The following is an 18,268-nucleotide window of genomic DNA, read 5'->3' on the forward strand; positions in this document are numbered from 1 at the left end:
CTAAAGGGAGCACTACAGGGTGATAGAAGACAGAGTGTGTGGTTGGAACACAATTTTGGGAGATGGTAGCACAACAATGTAAGTACACTGAACAAAGGTAACTATGAATACGGTTGAGAGAGGAGATGGGAGCATGTGAGACACCACAAGAAAGGAAGAAAGATAACGACTGGGACTGTGTAACTTGGTGAAATCTAGAGTATTCAACAATTGTGATAAAATGTACAAATATGTTGTTTTATGAGGGAGAACAAGCAATTGTCAACCTTGCAAGGTTGTTAAAATGGGGAGGCATTGGGGAGGGATGCAATCAGCATAAACTAGAGACTGTAACTAATAGAATCATTGTATTATGCTTCCTTTAATGTAACAAAGGTGATATACCAAGGTGAATGCAGATAAGAGGGGGGGATAGGAGAGGCATGTTAGACACTTGACAATTGTGGTATTGTCTGATTCTTTATTCTACTTTGATTTAAGGTTATTTTTCCTTTTGCGCTTCCTAGCTGTCATTTTCTTTTTTTCCTCTTTCTTTTGCCTCTCTACCTTCTTTGACTCTCCCTCCTGCCTTGTGGAAGTAATGTAGATGCTCTTATATAGATAGTGGTGAAGGTGGTGAACACATAAATGTATGACCATGCAGAAAACCATCGAGTATTTACTTGGGATGGAATGTACGGTGAGTGAACAAAACCATATTACAAAAAAAAATGGGTCGATGACAAAACCTCGAGGGGCATATACTGAGTGAAATAAGCCAGACCACATTAGGACAATTATTGCCGGGTCTCACTGATAGGAACTAATTACAATATGTAAACTCATAGACATGAAATATAAGGTACCAAGATATAGGACGAGGCTTAAGAATGGGGAGTGGTTGCTTAGTATGAGCAGAATGTTCAATTAGGATGAACTTAAATGTTTGGAAATCAACAGGGGTGTTGTAGCAAGACGTGAGAATAACTAACAGCGGCTGAATGGTGTGTGAATGAGGTGGAAAGGGGAAGCTCAGAGTCATATATGTCACCAGAAGGAAAGTTGGAGGTCAAAAAGATGGAAATGTATAAAACTGAATCCTATGGTGGGCAATGTCCATGATCAAACTGTACAAATACTAGAAATCACTTCATGAAACCAGAACACAATGTATGACGATACAATTAGAAGTTAATAATAGAGGGGCATATAGGAAAGAACTATATACCTATTACAAACTATATACTACAGTTAGTAGTATTTCAAACATTTTTTCATAAACAGTAACAAACGTACTATATCAATACTAGGAGTCAAAAATTGAGGGGGGTTGGTTAGGGATAGGGAGGATTAGCGTTTCCTTTGCTTTTTCTTTTTCATCTTTCACTTTATTTCTTGTCTGTGAGTAATGAAAAGTTTCTAAACATTGAACAAAAATTAAGTGTAATGGATGCACAGCTGTATGAGGGTACCCAGGGGCAAGTGATTGTACACTTTGGATCTTGGATAATTGTATGGTATCTGAACAATCTCAATAAAAATGAAAAAAAAAATGAATAATAGGGAGGGGGTGAAGGAGATGGGAGTGTCTTGGGTATTCTTTGTACTTTAATATTCTTTATTTTTTTGTGTGTGGTATAGAAAATGTTCAAAAATTGATTCTGGTAATGAATGCACAACTATATAATGGTACTGTGAACAACTGATCATACACTTTGGATGATTGTATGGTATGTGAATATATCTCAATAAAATTGAATACAAAAAAAAATTTGGAGCAATTAATTAAGGAATTACAAACATATCTTCAAAACAACTTTAATGAGATGGCTAAAGATATAAAGGAAATCAAGGAGACTCTGGAAGAGCATAAAGAAGAATTTGAAGAGTAAATTTAAAAAATAGCAGATCTTATGGAAAATAAAAGATACTGTGGATCAAATTAAAAATATACAAGGGACACACAATAGTAGATTTGAAGAGACAGAAGAAATAATAAGTGAAATAGAAAATAGGGCAATCAAATGGGAATGCACAAAGAACAAATGATGAAAAAAATTTAAAAAAATTTGAAATGGATCTCAGGGAAATGATGGACAACATGAAGCAAACAAATATAAGAATCATTGATGTCCCAGAAGGAGAAGAGAAGGGTAAAGGGCTAGGAAGAGTGTTTCAAGACATAGTTGGGGAAAAGTTGCCAACCCTTCTAAACAACATAAATATTCAATCAAAGGTGGCCCAACGAACTCTAAATAGAATAAATCCAAATGAACCCACTCTGAGATATATACTGATTAGATTGTTTGTGCTCCAGCATATGTTCTATCCTGGAGAACATTCCATGGGCACTAGAAAAAGAATGTATATTCTGATTAGATTGTCAAATGCTAAAAAGAAGGAGAAAGTTCTGAAAGCAGCAAGAGAAAAATGATTTACGTCATACAAGGGAAACAACATAAGACTAAGTACTGACTACTCAGCAGGCACCATGGAGGCGAGAAGGCAGTGGTATGACATATTTAAGATTCTGAAAGAGAAAAATTGCCAGCCAAGAAAAAGAAAGGAGAGAGAGGTCTGGGGAAGGGCACAAACTGAAGAGTATTAGTAAGGGTGACTTAAAGAAAAAAAAGAGAGGCGGAGGGAAGATCTAACAACTAAACACCAAAGGATAAGATGGCTGGTTCAAGAACTCCCTTCACAGTAATAACTTTGAGTGTGAATGGATTAAACTCTCAAATTAAAAGATACAGAATGGTAGAATGGATTAAAAACTATGACCTGTCGATATGCTGTTGACAAGAGACTCATCTTAGACCCTGTGACACAAAGAGACTGAAAGTGAGAGGATGAAAAATTTATTCTATGTAAGCTGCAACCAAAAGAAAGCTGTGGTAGCTATACTAATATCGGACAAAATAGACTTTAAATGCAAACATGTCATAAGAGGCAAAGAAGGACACTATTTATTAATAAAAGGTATGATTCACCAAGAAGAAATAACAATCATAAATGTTTGTGTACCCAGTCAAAGAGCTCTAAAATACATGGCTAAACTGAAGGGAGCAATAGACACATCTACGATAATAGCAGGAGACTTCAATACACCACTCTCTTCTATAGCTAGAACAACTAGCAGAGAATCAAAAAGGAAATTGAGAACCTAAACAATATGATAAATGAATTAGACTTAACAGACATATATAGATCATTACATCCCAAAGTATCAGGATATACATTCTTCTCTAGTGCCCATGGAATGTTCTCCAGGATAGAACATATGCTGGAGCACAAAACAAGTCTTAATAAATTTAAAAAGACTGAACATTATTCAAAGCACATTCTCTGACCATAATGTAATGCAACTAGAAATCAGTAACTACCAAGAATCAGATCTTTCACAAATATGTGGAGGTTAAAACAACACACTCCTAACAACCAGTGGGTCAAAGAAGAAATTGCAAGAGAAATTGGTAAATATCTAGAGACAAATGAAAATGAGATAACAACATATAGAAACCTATGGGATAAAAAAAAAAAAAAAACCTAAGGGATGTAGTGAAGGCAGTGCTGAGAGGGAGATGTATAGCTCTCAATGCATATATCAAAAAGCAAGAAAAGAGCTAAAAACCAAAGACCTAACTGAACAACTGAAGAGGCTAGAGAATGATCAGCAAACTAACCCTAAAGCAAGTGAAAAAAAGAAATAACAAAGATTAAAGCAGAAATAAATGAGCTGGAGAAGAAAAAAACAATAGAGAAAGTAAATAAAAACAAAAGTTAGTTCTTTGAGAAGATCAAAAAGATTGACAGACCCTTAGCTAGACTGACAAAGTCAAAAAGAGAGAAGCCTCCCCCCCCCGTAAAAAACACAGAATCAGAAATGAGAGGGGGATAATTACTATGGATCCAAATGATATTTAACAAATGTTGAGAGGTGACTATGAACAACAGTATGCCAACAAGCTAGACAATTTAGAGGAAATGGACAATTTCCTGGAAACACATAAACAACCTAGACTGAATAAAGAAGAAATAGAAGATCTCAACAAACCAATCACAAGCAAAGAGATCCAATCAGTCATCAAAAATCTGCCTACAAATAAATGCCCAGGGCCAGATGGCTTCACAGGGGAATTTTATCAAACTTTCTGAGAAGAATTTACACCATTCCTGCTCAAACTCTTTCAAAAACTTGAAGAAAAAGAAACACAACCTAACTTATTTTATGAAGCTAATAGCACCCTGATACCAAAATCAGATAAAGATACTACAAAAAAAGAAAACTATAGGCCAATCTCCCTAATGAATATAGATACAAAAATTCTAAACAAAACACTTGCAAATCAAATCCAAAGGCACATTAAAAGAATTATACACCACGACCAAGTGGGATTCATTCCTGGCATGCAAGGATGGTTCAACATAAGAAAATCCAATTATGTTAATACCACTGATTAACAAATCGAAAGGGAAAAATCAAATGATCATCTTGATAGATGCTGAAAAAGCATTTGACAAAATTCAACATCCCTTTTTGATAAAAACACTTCAAAAGGTAGGAATTGAAGAAACCTTCCTCGATATGATAGTACTCACCAGTGAGAGGCTGAAAGCTTTCCCACTAAGATCGGGAACAAACAAGGATGGCCCACTGTCACCTCTATTATTCAACATTGTGCTAGAAGTTCTAGCCAGAGCAATTTGCCAAGACAAAGAAATAAAAGGTATACAAATTGGAAAGAAAGTAAAACTGTCGTTATTTACAGGTTGTATGATCTTATATTTGGAAAATTCTCAGAAATTGACAACAAAGCTACTTGAGCTAATAAACAGCAGAGTGGCAGGATACAAGATTAATGCACATAAGTCAGTAATGTCCTATACACTAGTAATGACCTAACTGAAGAGGTCAATCAAAAAAAAAAAAAAAAAATCCATTCACAATAGCAACTAAGAAACATCAAGTACCTAGGAATAAACTTAACTAAAGATGTAAAGCCTCTACACACGGAAAATTACTAAACCTTACTAAAAGAAATAAAAAAGGACCTAAACAGGTGGCAAAATATTTTGTACTCAAGGATAGGAAGACTAAAAGTCATTAAGATGTCAGTTCTGCCCACACTAATCCACAGATTCAATGCAATGGATTTTTTTTTCCTATAGGCTCTTGCAAATCATTTATTACTCTAAAGAAAAAGGAATGCTTTTTATGTTGTGTGAGTATATTTCAAAGTTTGTCTTATTAGAGAATCCTTTTAATTGTAGCTTTCCTGTTTACCATAGTCTTGTCACTCAGAAGGTTGCTGAGACCTTTCAATTGAAGCAGACTGCAGCTAGAATCTTGGGTTTGGGTGAGACCATGGAGGCAGCCTTGTTCCATCTCCCACATAGCTAAGAGCTTCATTCATACTTTTCTTTGAAATGTGGTCATCCAGTCACTGAACAACTTCCAATAATAGGGAGCTCACAGTTGTCAAAAATATTTATTCTGATTCTGGACCACTCTAGTCATTTCACAGCTCTTATCCTTTCTCATTTTTAGTGGAAATCGGCTTCTCAGAAACTTCATCCTGTTGCTCTTTGTTCTGTCCCCTGAAGTATATCAGAACAGCAGAATAGCAGAACAGCTTTCTTACATTTATTGCTTTAGATATTTTGAAGATGGCTTTCAGATCCTTCTTATAACCTTTACTGCCAAGTTAGCATTCCTTAGGTGACATGTTTCCAAGCCTTCTTCGTCCTAATCCTGGACTCACGTTATCTTGTCCATTTCCCTTTTACACATGGCAACCAGGACAGGAACCTAGTTTTTCCACATGAGTTCATCGTCGAAGAGTGCGATGTGTGGATGAACTGGGTTTTGGACAGGTATATCTGATGATGCTGCCAAGTTTGCATGTTTTGTATTTACATCACAGTCCTTGGCTGATATAAAGAATATGCTTATGGAAGATACTCGCATTTCTTATGAATCACTGCCAAACTGAGGCTTATACTTCTACAATTAATGTTTGTTTGTTTTTACTTTTTGTTTTGAAATAATAAGGACAGTTACAGAAGCAATACAAACCCTACACAGAACTCCAACATACTCCCACTCCCAGCCCTCAGATCCCCCAATTCTAACATTTTGCTACCTTTGCTGTACTATTCTCTAACATCTACCCATTTATTTTCTGAACATTTGAGAGCAGGTAGTACTCATCATAATCCTTAAACACATAATACTTCCATGTATATTTCCTATAAACAAGGATATTCACCTTAAATGCAGTTATCAAGTTCAAGAAATTTAACATTGACATAAAGTTACATTCCATATTCCAGTTTTTTCTTATGTCCCAATACTGTCCTTTTGAGCATTTTCTCCCCCTTCTTATAGCCTATCTACTAACATGTATTGCATTTAATTGTCATTATCTTTTTAGTTTATCTTTCTTTTTGTTTTTTTTAATTATGGAAACATATATACAACATAAATCTTCCCATCCCTCCCCTTCCCAAGCATAGCATTCAGTGGGATTAATCACATCCACAATGTTACATTACCCTCCCCAACATCCATTACTAGATCTTTCCCTTCTTCCCAAACAGAAACCCTACACTCTTTATGCTTAACTCCCCATTCTTTACCCCTCACACTTGGTAACTTGTACCTTACTTTCTGTCTGAGTTGCCATATTCTCTGATATCTTCTTTGTAGTTGCAATAAGCTTAAATTTAACATCCTAAATCTATAACAATCTTGTTTGCTTTGATACCAACTTAACTTCAATAGCATAAATGAACTGTGCTCCTATATCCCTCCATCCCCCATGTTTATGTAGTTATAGCCACAAATTACATATTTTTATATTATGAGTCCAAAACCACTGATTTATCATTATGTTTCATGTATTTGCCTTTTAGCTCCTGTAGGAAGTGAAAAGTGGAGTTACAATTTAAAATACAATAGTACTGGTATTTTTATTTACCCATGTCATTATCAGAGATCTTTATTTCTTCAGGTGACTTCAGTCAGTGATCTGGTGACCTTTACTTTCAACCTGAAGAACTCCCTTTACCGTTTCTTGCAGTACCAACCTAATGGTGGCAAAGTTTCTCAGCTTTTGTTTATTTGGGAATGACAATCCCTCTGCATTTTTGAAAGACAGTTTTGCCAGACAAAGAATTTTTGCTTGGCAGTTTTTTGCTTATAGCACATTAAATATGTCATCCCACTCACTGCCTTCTTACCTCCATGGTTTCTGATGAGAAATCAACACTTAATCTTATTGAGGCTCCCTTGTACGTGACACAAGGCTTCTCTCTTGCAGCTTTCAGTGTTCTATCTTCAGCATTCAACAGTTTGATTATAACATGCTGCAGTGTGGGCCTATTTGGCTTTATCCTGTTTGAAGTTCATTGAGCATCTTGGATGTATGTATTTATATCTTTTGCTAAATTTGGGAAGTTTTCAGTCATTATTTCTTTGAATAGTCTCCCTGCCCTTTTCTCTCTTTTTTCTTCTAGGACTTCTGCAATGTATATTGGTACACTTGACGGTATCTATGCTGGTTTGTATATATTATGTCCCCCAGAGAAAGCCATATTCTTTAATGCAATCTTGTGGGGGCAGATTTACTAATCTTTTTTATTAGGGTATGACCTATTGATTGAATGTTTCCATGGAGATTTGACCCCACCCATTCAGGGAAGGTCTTGATTAGGTTACTGGATTCCTTTAAAGGGAGCTCACACAGAAAGCAGAGAGATGAACAAGCCCCAGGATATGCTAAGCCAAGGCCCAGATGCTTGCTGATGGGATGCTAGCCCAGAGTTTGCTCCAGAGAAGCTAAGAGAGGACCAAAATGTCCCAAAAGATGCTTACTGATGCTTAGAGATGCTTAGAGATGCTTGGCATTGCAGAGAGAAGGATGTTTGGAGATAAGCTAAGGATGCACAAGAGCTGAGACAGGATCTGAAACACAACCTGGGACCAGCAGACAGCAGCCACGTGCCTTCCCAGCTGACAGAGGTATTCTGAACGCAATCAGCCGTTCTTCAATGAAGGTATCCTATTGTTGATGCTTTAGTTTGGACACTTTTATGGCCTTAGGATTGTGACTTTGTAACTAAATAAACCCCCTTTATAAAAGCCAATCCATTTCTGGTATTTTGCATAGCAGCAGCATTAGCAAACCGGCACAGTATCCCACAGGTTTCTCAGATTCTATTTACTTTTTTTCACTCTTTCCTCTTTCTGCTCCTCAGACTGGATGATTCTAATTTTCTTATCTTCAAGTTCACTGGCTTCTTCTAGGCCTTAAAGTCTTTCTCTGGTTTCACTGGACAGAAGTAGCTGCTATATCTTCTTCTCCTATAGCTACTTAGACCCCATGCCAGCCTCATCTCAATCAGGAGCTTCTTTGTCGTTGAATGCTAACTCACACCCCTTCCTCCTCTTTTATTTCCAAGAAGTGGCTAAACTCAATATAATTGTATTTTTAATGTAATAGTTTTAGAGCCTAGCTTTATAGGAGAGTTCTTAACAGCATCAAACCCTTGATTCTCTTAATATTTTAAAAACTTTGAACTAGTTTTCAGAGACATGCAATGATTCTCAAAAGGGTCTCTCAAGAGCAAACTTATCATTCAAAAGGTGTTTAATAAATGTTAAATAATGATGTACTTAACTTTAAGTACTTTGCATCCTCTTCTCTCTTTGTTAATATTTTTAATTGGATCCTATAGCAGGGGATTTGGACTTAATTTATTTTAGGTGATGCTACTCTTACACAGTTATTCAGTTGAATTAATTAGAGATTGTAATTATATTAGAGATAATTAATTATATTAGCGCCTTAAAGTGCAATATCAAGGAAATAAAACACAAACTGTTAACTCACCTTTTTGTATTTTTGATGCTGTTTATCCTACAACTAAAGTGATTTTTCAAGCCACAGGGACCAGAGTGGGCATGGAAGCACTTTGAGCCACATCTTAATGTAGAAAGTTCTGCCCATGCATCAATGTGGGCTTTATCCAGTAAAAATGTAGGTGAGAGCAGAATTGACAAAACTTTTTTTTTTTTTTTAATTGTGCTCTTTTCTCCATAGCTATTGGAACCAAAGTCATGGGTCCAATCCCTCAGCATTCCATTCAACCCTGTCTGGTTCTACAGCTCTATGTCTGACCCCAACAGTTTGTCCTGGGAAGCACCAACTGTTCTTCCCTCTGTATCTCCAGCCTTCATTAGAGTGCCCAGGCCATACAGGTGCCCAATATATAGTTGTTTTAATTGAATTTGATAATTGCAAAAACAACCAGTTGAAAGTGTGGTTCGAACAGCGTAAACCCAACACAACTATTTTAAAATACAGAAACTCAAAATACATACCCTCATGAGTGAGGTACTTCCCAAATTTAGCTAATCACTGGAATGATCTAAGGTGTAGTTTTGAGGCTTTACTGACTCCATCTCTTGGAGTGGGGCCTGTGCATCTGCATTTTAAAGCTCTCCAGATAAGTCAGGGTTGAGAAACCCAATTTAAGATGTCTTTTTTATCACATTTGTTTACAAAGGATAAGATTTTTCTTTTCAAGATAGACTCATTACCTATTCTAATTTGTCGTAAAAATGATTTTCATTTATGCTTTATTAGTTACCTCTAAAGGATTTTCTTTGCGCTGATAGTTTATGTTTAGCTAGTGGGAGTGTCCACAGATGTTTGTGAGGGCTAATCCTGTCCATGATGGAGTAAAGTACTGGTGACTCATGAAATGAGTATTTTCCACATGGAAGCTGTCAGGTCCCTTGGTAGGCAAAGCCCTGTGAGCCCAGTTCCCTGGAGAGCAGATTTGAGTATTTACTGGAAGTTAAATAGGTATTAGGTGAGAGAAATGAACTCTTTTAGGATTTGAATGACCTTTGTTGATGTCCTCCTGAGTGCTGTTTGCCCTAATCTGAATTACCCTTCACCATAGGGTTAAATGTTCATATGTTACCATCAGATATTCAGCTGAGCCTGTCTGAATATAGTTTAAGAAGGACAAGCTAAATGAAACATCAGAAATGCAGAATGCTGAACTTAATACAATACAGCTTACTACAATACAAATGGTAATGTCATGGAGGAAAAAAAAAGATTAAAGTGTCATACAAACAAATGCAATGTGGAACCAGGATTGATCATTGTTTTAAAAAAGTAGCCAAAAAAGACATTTGGGGGCCAGTTGAGGAGTCTGTACATGGTCTAGATATTAGATAATACTAGAGAATCATTGTTAACTTCCCTAGCTGTGATGATGGTATCACGATTATATAGCAGAATGTTCTTCTCTTAGGAGATGCATGCCAAAACAAGGTTAAAGCATCTTGTAGCTAGAGGTATGCGGAAGTGAAGTCCTACCAGCTCAGAGCTTATTGTTAAATATTTAAGAATTTTGAGATCCCACAACTGTTGGAAGCTTGAAATTGGCCATGGTGAGAGTATTTACACCACAGAACTCTGTAAATGCTACAAATAGGGGATCTCCCAGAACCTCCCAAAGAGTCATTATGGCACAAAAGCAACCATAGATGATACTTAAATGAATGGCCATGTTTATGTTCCAACAAAATTTTATTTACAAAACAGGTGGGCCAGATTGGTCCGGGACCATAGTTTGCCCACTGCTGTGCTAGTCTTTCAACTTCTTCTGTACTTCGAACTATTTTATAATTTAAAGTTGAAAAAAAGAAGGTTCAGGTTTCTTAGTCTAGTTTTCAGAACCTTCCTGGTCACTCAGTCTGTTTTCATTTGCTGGACACCCGCACTCTTTGGTCTCCTGTGTTGCCTTTTCTCAAGCTGTTCACTCTCCTACAGTTCCTTGGCTACCACAATCCCCATGTCTGTTAATCCACATTCTCAAGAACGTGCTTCAAATCCCACTTACCCTGTCAGGCCTCCTTGAATTTCTTCCAATTAATGTTGACCTCTTATGCTTCTGAATGTCCTACATTAGCCCCTACGTTTGTACTTTGGTTTTGCTACTTTTCACCAGTATGCCTTAATTAGCTCTGACTCATAAAGGAGAGGAGAATCATTCTACTCTTTACATATAATAGGTGCTCAGTTTAATACCTGTAGTGAATATCTAATCCAGTCATACAGATATCCATGTGCCCTGCAGATATCTACCTAAAAGTCTAGAATTAGAGAAGAATGTTGACCTGTCCGACTTAGATTTGGGAGAATTAGAGATAATTAAAATAGGGGAAGTAATGTTTTGTTTTGTTTTGTTTAATCTTAAGAGTGGTCTGATCCAGGTTGAGCTGCCTTTGAAGTTGTGTGTCACATCAAAATAGGTTTTATCTTGGTGGGTGTGATGGCATTCTGGCTAAGGGGCATGAGGAGTGGGGAGAACTAAGTCATTCCAAGCATTTATAGTATTTAGACACTGTCAAGCACATTTGCTGCCTCATTTAGTTCCTCAAAATCCTACAAGGGCTTTATATTATCCCCATTTAGAACTCAGAACAGTTTAAATGGCCTCCCTAGAATAGGAAGCTAGAATAGGAGTTTGAATCGGGTTGCCTCTGATACCCAGCACTATTTATTGCCTTTATACATTCAGTGATTAGCAGGAGACTTAGGGAACCCTAGCTGAGATGGTCCCCAAGGCTGGCCTGCAATGTAGCAATACCTGGGGGTGCTGAGAGTTTGGCGGCGAATAGTCTTAAGTCCGCTGGACTGGGCATTAGAAAACCTGGCTTCACCACTTCACACCAACTAGGATGGGTATTATTTTTAAAAAAGGAAAATAACAAGTGTTGGTAAAAATACAGAGATACAGGAACCCTTGAGCATTGTTGGTGGGAATATAAAATGGTGCAGCCATTGTGAAAAACAGTTTGGGAGTTCCTCAGAAAGTTAAATACAGAATTGTCATATTACCCCAAAGAACTGAAAGCAAGGATTCAAACATATCTATGCACCAATGTTCATAGAAACATAATTCACAAAAGCCAAAAGGTGGAAGCAACCCAAGTGTCCATTAACAAATGAATAGATAAACTGCAGAATATGCATACAAAGGAATATTACTCAGCCATAAAAAGCAATGAAGTGACAGTTTGACCCACAATGTTCCTCTTGGCAGCACTCTGGGCCGGGGCGGCTAGCCTCACCGCCCAGTCTTCTTGGGGAAGACATGCAAGGAATTTACATAAGACAGCTGTGCACAATGAAACTGGGGGAGCCTTATTTGTGCACAGAGATACTCCATTTGATTTCACACCAGAAGACTATAAGAGGATATAGGCAGTTGTTTAAACACACACACACACACACACACACACACACACACACTGTCCAGACAGGCATAAAGCAGTGGCTTTGCTTCCAGTCCTACATTTAGCCCAAAGACAAAATGGTTGGTTGTCCGTCTCTTCTATGAACAAGGTTACTCAAGTTTTGTAGGTGCCCCCAATGAGAGTATATGAAGTAGCAACTTTTTATACAATGTATAATTGAAAACCAATTGGAAAGTATCACATTCATATCTACACTACTACACCTTGCATGCTTTGAGATTCTGACAGCCTACTGGAGCCACTCCAAAAGAGCTTGGAATAAAAATTGGGGAGACTACACCTGACAATCTGTTCACTCTTTTAGAGGTGGAATGTTTGGGGACCTGTGTAAATGCACTGATGTTTCAAGTAAATGACAACTACTATGAAAATCTGATTCCAAAGGATATTGAAATCATCAATGAGCCCAAGGCTGGCAAAATTCCAAAACTGGGGCCAAGAAATGGGCACTTCTCTTGTGAACCAGCTGGCAGTCTTACTCTTTGACTGAAACATCTAAAAAAACCTGGCTTTGGTTTGCAAGCAGGCCTTTAATTTATATTCAACTGTATACATATATATCACACAAGAACTAAGATATGAATCTCCCATGTACTTAAACTTTAAAAAAAAAAAAGCAATAAAGTTCTGAAGCATGCTACAAAATGGATGAACATTGAAAACATCAAGTTGAGTGAAATAAGCTAGACATAAAAGGACAAATATTGTATGATTTCACTTATGTGAAATAACTAGAATATGCAAATTCTTACAGACCGAAAGAAGAGCGCAGGTTACCAGGGAGGGGAGTTAATGCTTAATTGGTACAGAGTTTCTCTTTGGGGTGATGGAAAAGTTTTGGTAATTGATGATGAACTTGAAAGTAGTTAAAATGGAAATGTTATATTTCAATTATACACACACACACACACACACATATACCACAATAAGTTTTTTTTAAAAAATGAAAGAAACCCTGATTTCTGATCTCATCTTTGCCATTATGCATCTATGATCTTGGGTGAGTTGTTGAACTTCTTTGAACCACTGTTCTCTCATCCTAGTAATTAGAGGAATAAACTAAGTTATTTCTTTTATTTGTTCATGTCTCATATATTATTCAGTGGTTTAAAGTCTAATGAAGAGATAGAGAAGTGAATGGAGAATTAAAATGCAACACTGTATAATAATGCTGTGCTGTAAATATGCTATGCACAGGGTACTACGGGAGCCCAGAGGAAGAGGGGCACACTCTTGCTGAGTGCATTCTACCAGGGTATAATTGGGGTGGGAGTGGGAAAGCCTCAGGGGATATGGTAAACCACTGTTCTGGTTTGCTATATCTGCCATTATGCAAAATACCGGGAATGGATTGACTTTTATAAAGGGGATTTATTGGGTTACAAATTTACCGTTCTGAGGCCATGAAAGTGTCCAACTAAGGCATCAACAAGAGGATACCTTCACTGAAGAAAGGCCGAAGGCATCCGGAACACCTCTGTCAGCTGGGAAAGCACATGGCTGGTGTCTGCTGTTCCTTTGCTCTTGGGTTCTGGTTTCAAAATGGCTTTCTCCAAAATGTCTGTGGACATTTAGCTTCAGTTAGCTTTTCTCAGCTCTCTGCTTGGTTCTCCTGATACGTTCCTCTCTAAGCATCTGAGAGTCCTCTCTTAGCTTCCCTGGGGCAAACTCTGGGCTTTATCTCTTAGCTTAGCATCTCCAAATGTCCTTCTGCCTGCATCTCCCAGTGTCTCCAAGCATCTGGGTCTGTGTGGGCTCTCAGCTCTCTTAAGGACTCCAGTGATCTAATTAAGACCCACCCTGAATGGGATCACACCTCCATGGAAATAATGTGATCAAAAGGTCTCACCCACAGTTGGGTGGGTCACATCTCCATGGAAACAACCTAATCAAAAGGTTCCACCCACAATAAATCCACATCCACAAGACTGGATTAAAAGAACATGGCCTTTCCTGGGTACATAACAGTTTCAAACCAGCACAGCCACCTCTGAGAACTGCAAGCAGTTCCCCCTAAATATATGATGAAAGGGGAGAAGTCAGATAAACAAGGCTGGGCTAGAAGTAAATCCAGAAGGGACTTCTATGCATCTTGAAGGAGCCTGAATTTTTTTCTTAAGGCTATTGGAAGGCAGTGAAGAGTTTTAAGCAAAATCATATTTGTATTTTCTAAACATCTCCTGGCATCATGGTGGATAGACTCTAGGGGGACAGAGCTGATGGTAGAAAGACTCTCTAGGAGATGATTGCAAAAAATAATCTAGGTAAGGGATGATGATAGTCTGAACTATATAGTGGCAATGGGAATGAAGAATAGAGGATAAATATGAGAGCAATAAAGGAGATAGAATTGCTAGAACTTGGTGACTCAATCAGTCAAAATGGCCACAGACAACCCCACAATCTCCGTGGCTTAAAGCAACAAATATTTCTTTGTTGCCCACACTACATGTCCATCTCAAGTCATAGAGGCACTGTAGTGCTCGTGTCAGGCTGAGGAACTTCTCCAAAACTCCAGAGGGTCTCACTTGGGCAGTTTAGTGCTGCAACCCAGGAGTGACAGGTATCAGTCACAAGTCATGAATTAGAACTTGTCACATGGTCCCACCCAACCACCGGGGGCCAGAAAGTTCAGTGTGAGTGAATAAGACTGGGACTGCCATGGTGTCTCCCTTGGCGAGGGGACAGAGGGCGTCTCCCAGCTTTCTGACTTAGGAAATTAGGCAGACATTTGAGGCATTCACTGAGAAGACAGAATTGGGGAGAGGGAAAACAGGCAGACCAAATCATTGCAAGTCTTTTCAGCTCTAAAATGTAACCATTTTACTGGTCTTCCCCTGATGCTAACGAGAGGGATGAGGAGTCAACTCCATTTGCTGGCGAGAGTTGATTTTATTCTTTACAAAGGGCATTTTAGTTCTTTCTTCCCAGTCAAATAAAGCCTTTTAGTTTTTAAAATGCTACATTCAGATCTTATACTGTGTCTTTCTTAAATTTTCATATGGACTATTGGGTCAACATATGGTGTAACAACAGCAACAAAAAATGTAGCAAGTGATTAACTAGGATGTTAGTGAAACCATCCTCAAATTAAAAAGAGCAGGCTGCTGAATTCAAAATGCTAGGGTTGTAAATGCCCTCTGCCTTCCTTACCGCCGTCCCCCAGCGGGGCACATTTTGAGATATCCGGGGGTGGGCAGCAGGGAGGAGGTGTAATTAGACTGATTGGAGCCTATTGTGCTACTCTGGAGCACAGACACCGAGCAGCCTTAGGGAACACCAGCGTCTCCAGGTCTTTGGGGAATGATGTCCGCTTTACCTCACGGTAACAGCAGAAACAGTGAGTCTATCCTGCGCCTGCCCCTCTTTGTCTTCCCACCTCCCCTCCCCAGTTTAATTGTGGGGCTTACTGTACACCTGACTTTTATTGTACATTTACCTACTGTATAACCGACTTTTATTGTACATTTGTTTCTTAACAGTTGCGAGACACAATCAAAGCTGGCAAAGGTGTGACTTCAGCTATTGACCTGTGTCGTTACCATGGAAACAAAGCACTGGAGGCCCTGGAGAGCTTTCCTCCCTCGGAGGCCAGATCTGCTTTAGAAAACATTGTGTTTGCTGTGACCAGATTTTCGTGACTCCAAATTAAAAAGACACTATTGTTCGTTTGCCGGAAAAAAAAAAACTAGGGAATGAGGTGATCTGGAGAGCTTTCATGATAAAATTTCTAAAGTGGTTAATGACTTTCAAACATATAGACATTCATTTCTTCCTTTAACCACATTGCTAAATGAATGCTGCCTTTTTTTTGGAATTGCTACAAACAAAATTAGAAGAAAAAAAGGTCAAGCAGTTTTCACTTGTCACGCCAGAAGCACACTTGAGGCTGCAGCAGCAGAAATAATTAATGAGATTCACTCTTGTGACCTCAGCAAATGGACGGGAAATAAGTCCTTATTGATTGGACCGAGCCAGGGATGGCGCCAGGGCGGTGGCCTGTGGTTTTCCTGCTCGTGAGGACAGAGCAGTGGAAGCTGCAGGTGTCAGGAGAAACACCATCAAACCAGCCAGGGAGGACTGTCAATTCAAAAATCAGTGACCAATTTATTATAATGAAGGGTAGTTAAATTAAGTAAGGAAAAACGTGCTTTATTTGCCTTCTTGCAATTCTGTCTCTGTACTGTTTATAGACACATATGACTCTATTTTGTGCTTCCTGGGCTTTGAAAGATTTTTTTTTCCTGAGAAATTGCTGAAAAAATGCCAAATATTATAAGTAGGAGATTAAAATGTTACCAAATGTTTAAAATTGGTTGTATTAGGAATTGCCTGTTTCTCTTTCTTGAAGACCAGATTTTTTTCAAACACCATTTCAAAGAGCCAAACTTTTCTTTTTTTTAACTGAACAAGGAGCATTTTCAAGTGAAATAAATGCATTTGTTTGTAATACTTTGTATGGAGAATACTTTTAATTTTCATAAATATCAGTCATACAACTGTTGTACTGGGGAGTTTGTTGGTGAGATTTTTTCTTTTAACCTCAGAATGTCAGATTTTAGTCTTGAACCACAGACATCCAATTACAGAGAGAATATAAGCAATCTCACAGCCTTGCAATCGGACACTGTCTCTGTGTGGTTCATAGGAGATGATTTTTGCAGTTTGCATGCGTGCAATATGAGAATCCCATTGACAAGAAGGCTGAGTTTACATGATCTAGACTGAGGCTCAGCTACCTTTCTTCCGTATGTGGTGTAATTACAGCCCTTTCTGGAGACAGCGAACACAGCAAACAGATTTTATTACCCTGTTCACTCAAACACTAAGTGAAGTTTATTTTACTTAAATTCTTCTGCCCAAAAGTTACAAAACCGTTTATCAGGTACCAGCATGTGGCATGCAATGAAGAGAAAATGTAAAGCTGCGGAGGTTAAAGTACTGTATTATGAAATATTGTTAAGTGTACTTTAGGTATTGTAACTGTACAGTTTATGCTACTACAGTTTGAAGGTCTATAAATTTAGCTTAAGAGAACACTCTTCTGTTTGAACATCTTTTCTCACAGATACTGGCTTAATTAGTAACTATGGTTAAGAAGCTTTAAATCAGAATAGGTTTTAATCATTAATTTCCACAAAGAAAGGGTAATACTTTGTCTTCTTTATATGACCGGGAACCTCAGTGTGCTATAGGTTTTATAAAGCATATGCCTGGATACTACAGGGCACAAAGCAGGATGTTTCTGGTTTAGCAGCTGGTTTGCTATGTGACCTTGAACAAGTCACTTCTCACTGAGCCTCAGTTTCCTCATTTGTAAAATGAGGTTATATGAGGTAATATATGAAGTCCCTTCCAGCTTTGTCTTATTTTCAAAAAGTATGGCATTTCTGACTGTCTAACTACAGAAAAATGCTCTGCTAGAATCACGGGGAAGGGAAGGCGAAACCCAAAGAGAGACTCTGAAAAAATGCAGAAAACTTAATGGCAGACTTCTTGCTAAACTGCCTCGGAGGTGACCTAAAATATTCCCAACTCTCTAATCCTGGACTCTTCTATTTCAGCACCTGCCTTTCTACTTTCTTTGGGTTCTTCCTGACCTGCCTTTTGTCACTGTCTTCCCAGCCTTTGTGTCCTTCATTCCTTCTCCTGTACCTTGCTGTCCTGGCTCCCTGGATGCTTTAGCCTGCCCTCACTGTCGGTGACCATGACAGCCTGCATCAGAGCTCTGCCCCGGCCCTCAGGGGTGCCCGCCTCTCTCCTTGGCTCGTACTTAGCTGAGTTCTCATGTCCTCAGCATCCTGGGAATCTTCCCTAAAACCTACCATGTTGGCTAATTCACTCTAAAGTATAAAACACTGATAGCCTTTCCCCAAGTCCCTTCTCAGTTATGCATAATATTAGCTCAAATTAAGTTTTATAATTTCAGACAATCTCAAAGCAGAA

General features: G+C 38.3%; 1 protein-coding gene and 1 pseudogene across 2 annotated transcripts in view; both read left to right on the forward strand.

Annotated features, from left to right (window-relative positions):
- The window catches only part of PDSS2 (decaprenyl diphosphate synthase subunit 2), a 371,797-nt gene extending 355,744 nt beyond the window's left edge, over positions 1–16,053 (forward strand). For both annotated transcript variants that reach the window (XM_037844006.1, XM_037844007.1), the window contains one exon: positions 15,805–16,053. In XM_037844006.1, coding sequence (XP_037699934.1) covers positions 15,805–15,963 — 159 coding nt within the window. In that variant the 3' untranslated portion in view covers positions 15,964–16,053. The remainder of the gene's footprint in view (positions 1–15,804) is intronic.
- Positions 12,074–12,856, forward strand: LOC119540036 (annotated as a pseudogene).
- Positions 16,054–18,268: the final 2,215 nt, after the last annotated feature.

This window comes from Choloepus didactylus, chromosome 7 (genome assembly GCF_015220235.1).
Source record: "Choloepus didactylus isolate mChoDid1 chromosome 7, mChoDid1.pri, whole genome shotgun sequence".
NCBI classification, from domain to species: domain Eukaryota; kingdom Metazoa; phylum Chordata; class Mammalia; order Pilosa; family Megalonychidae; genus Choloepus; species Choloepus didactylus.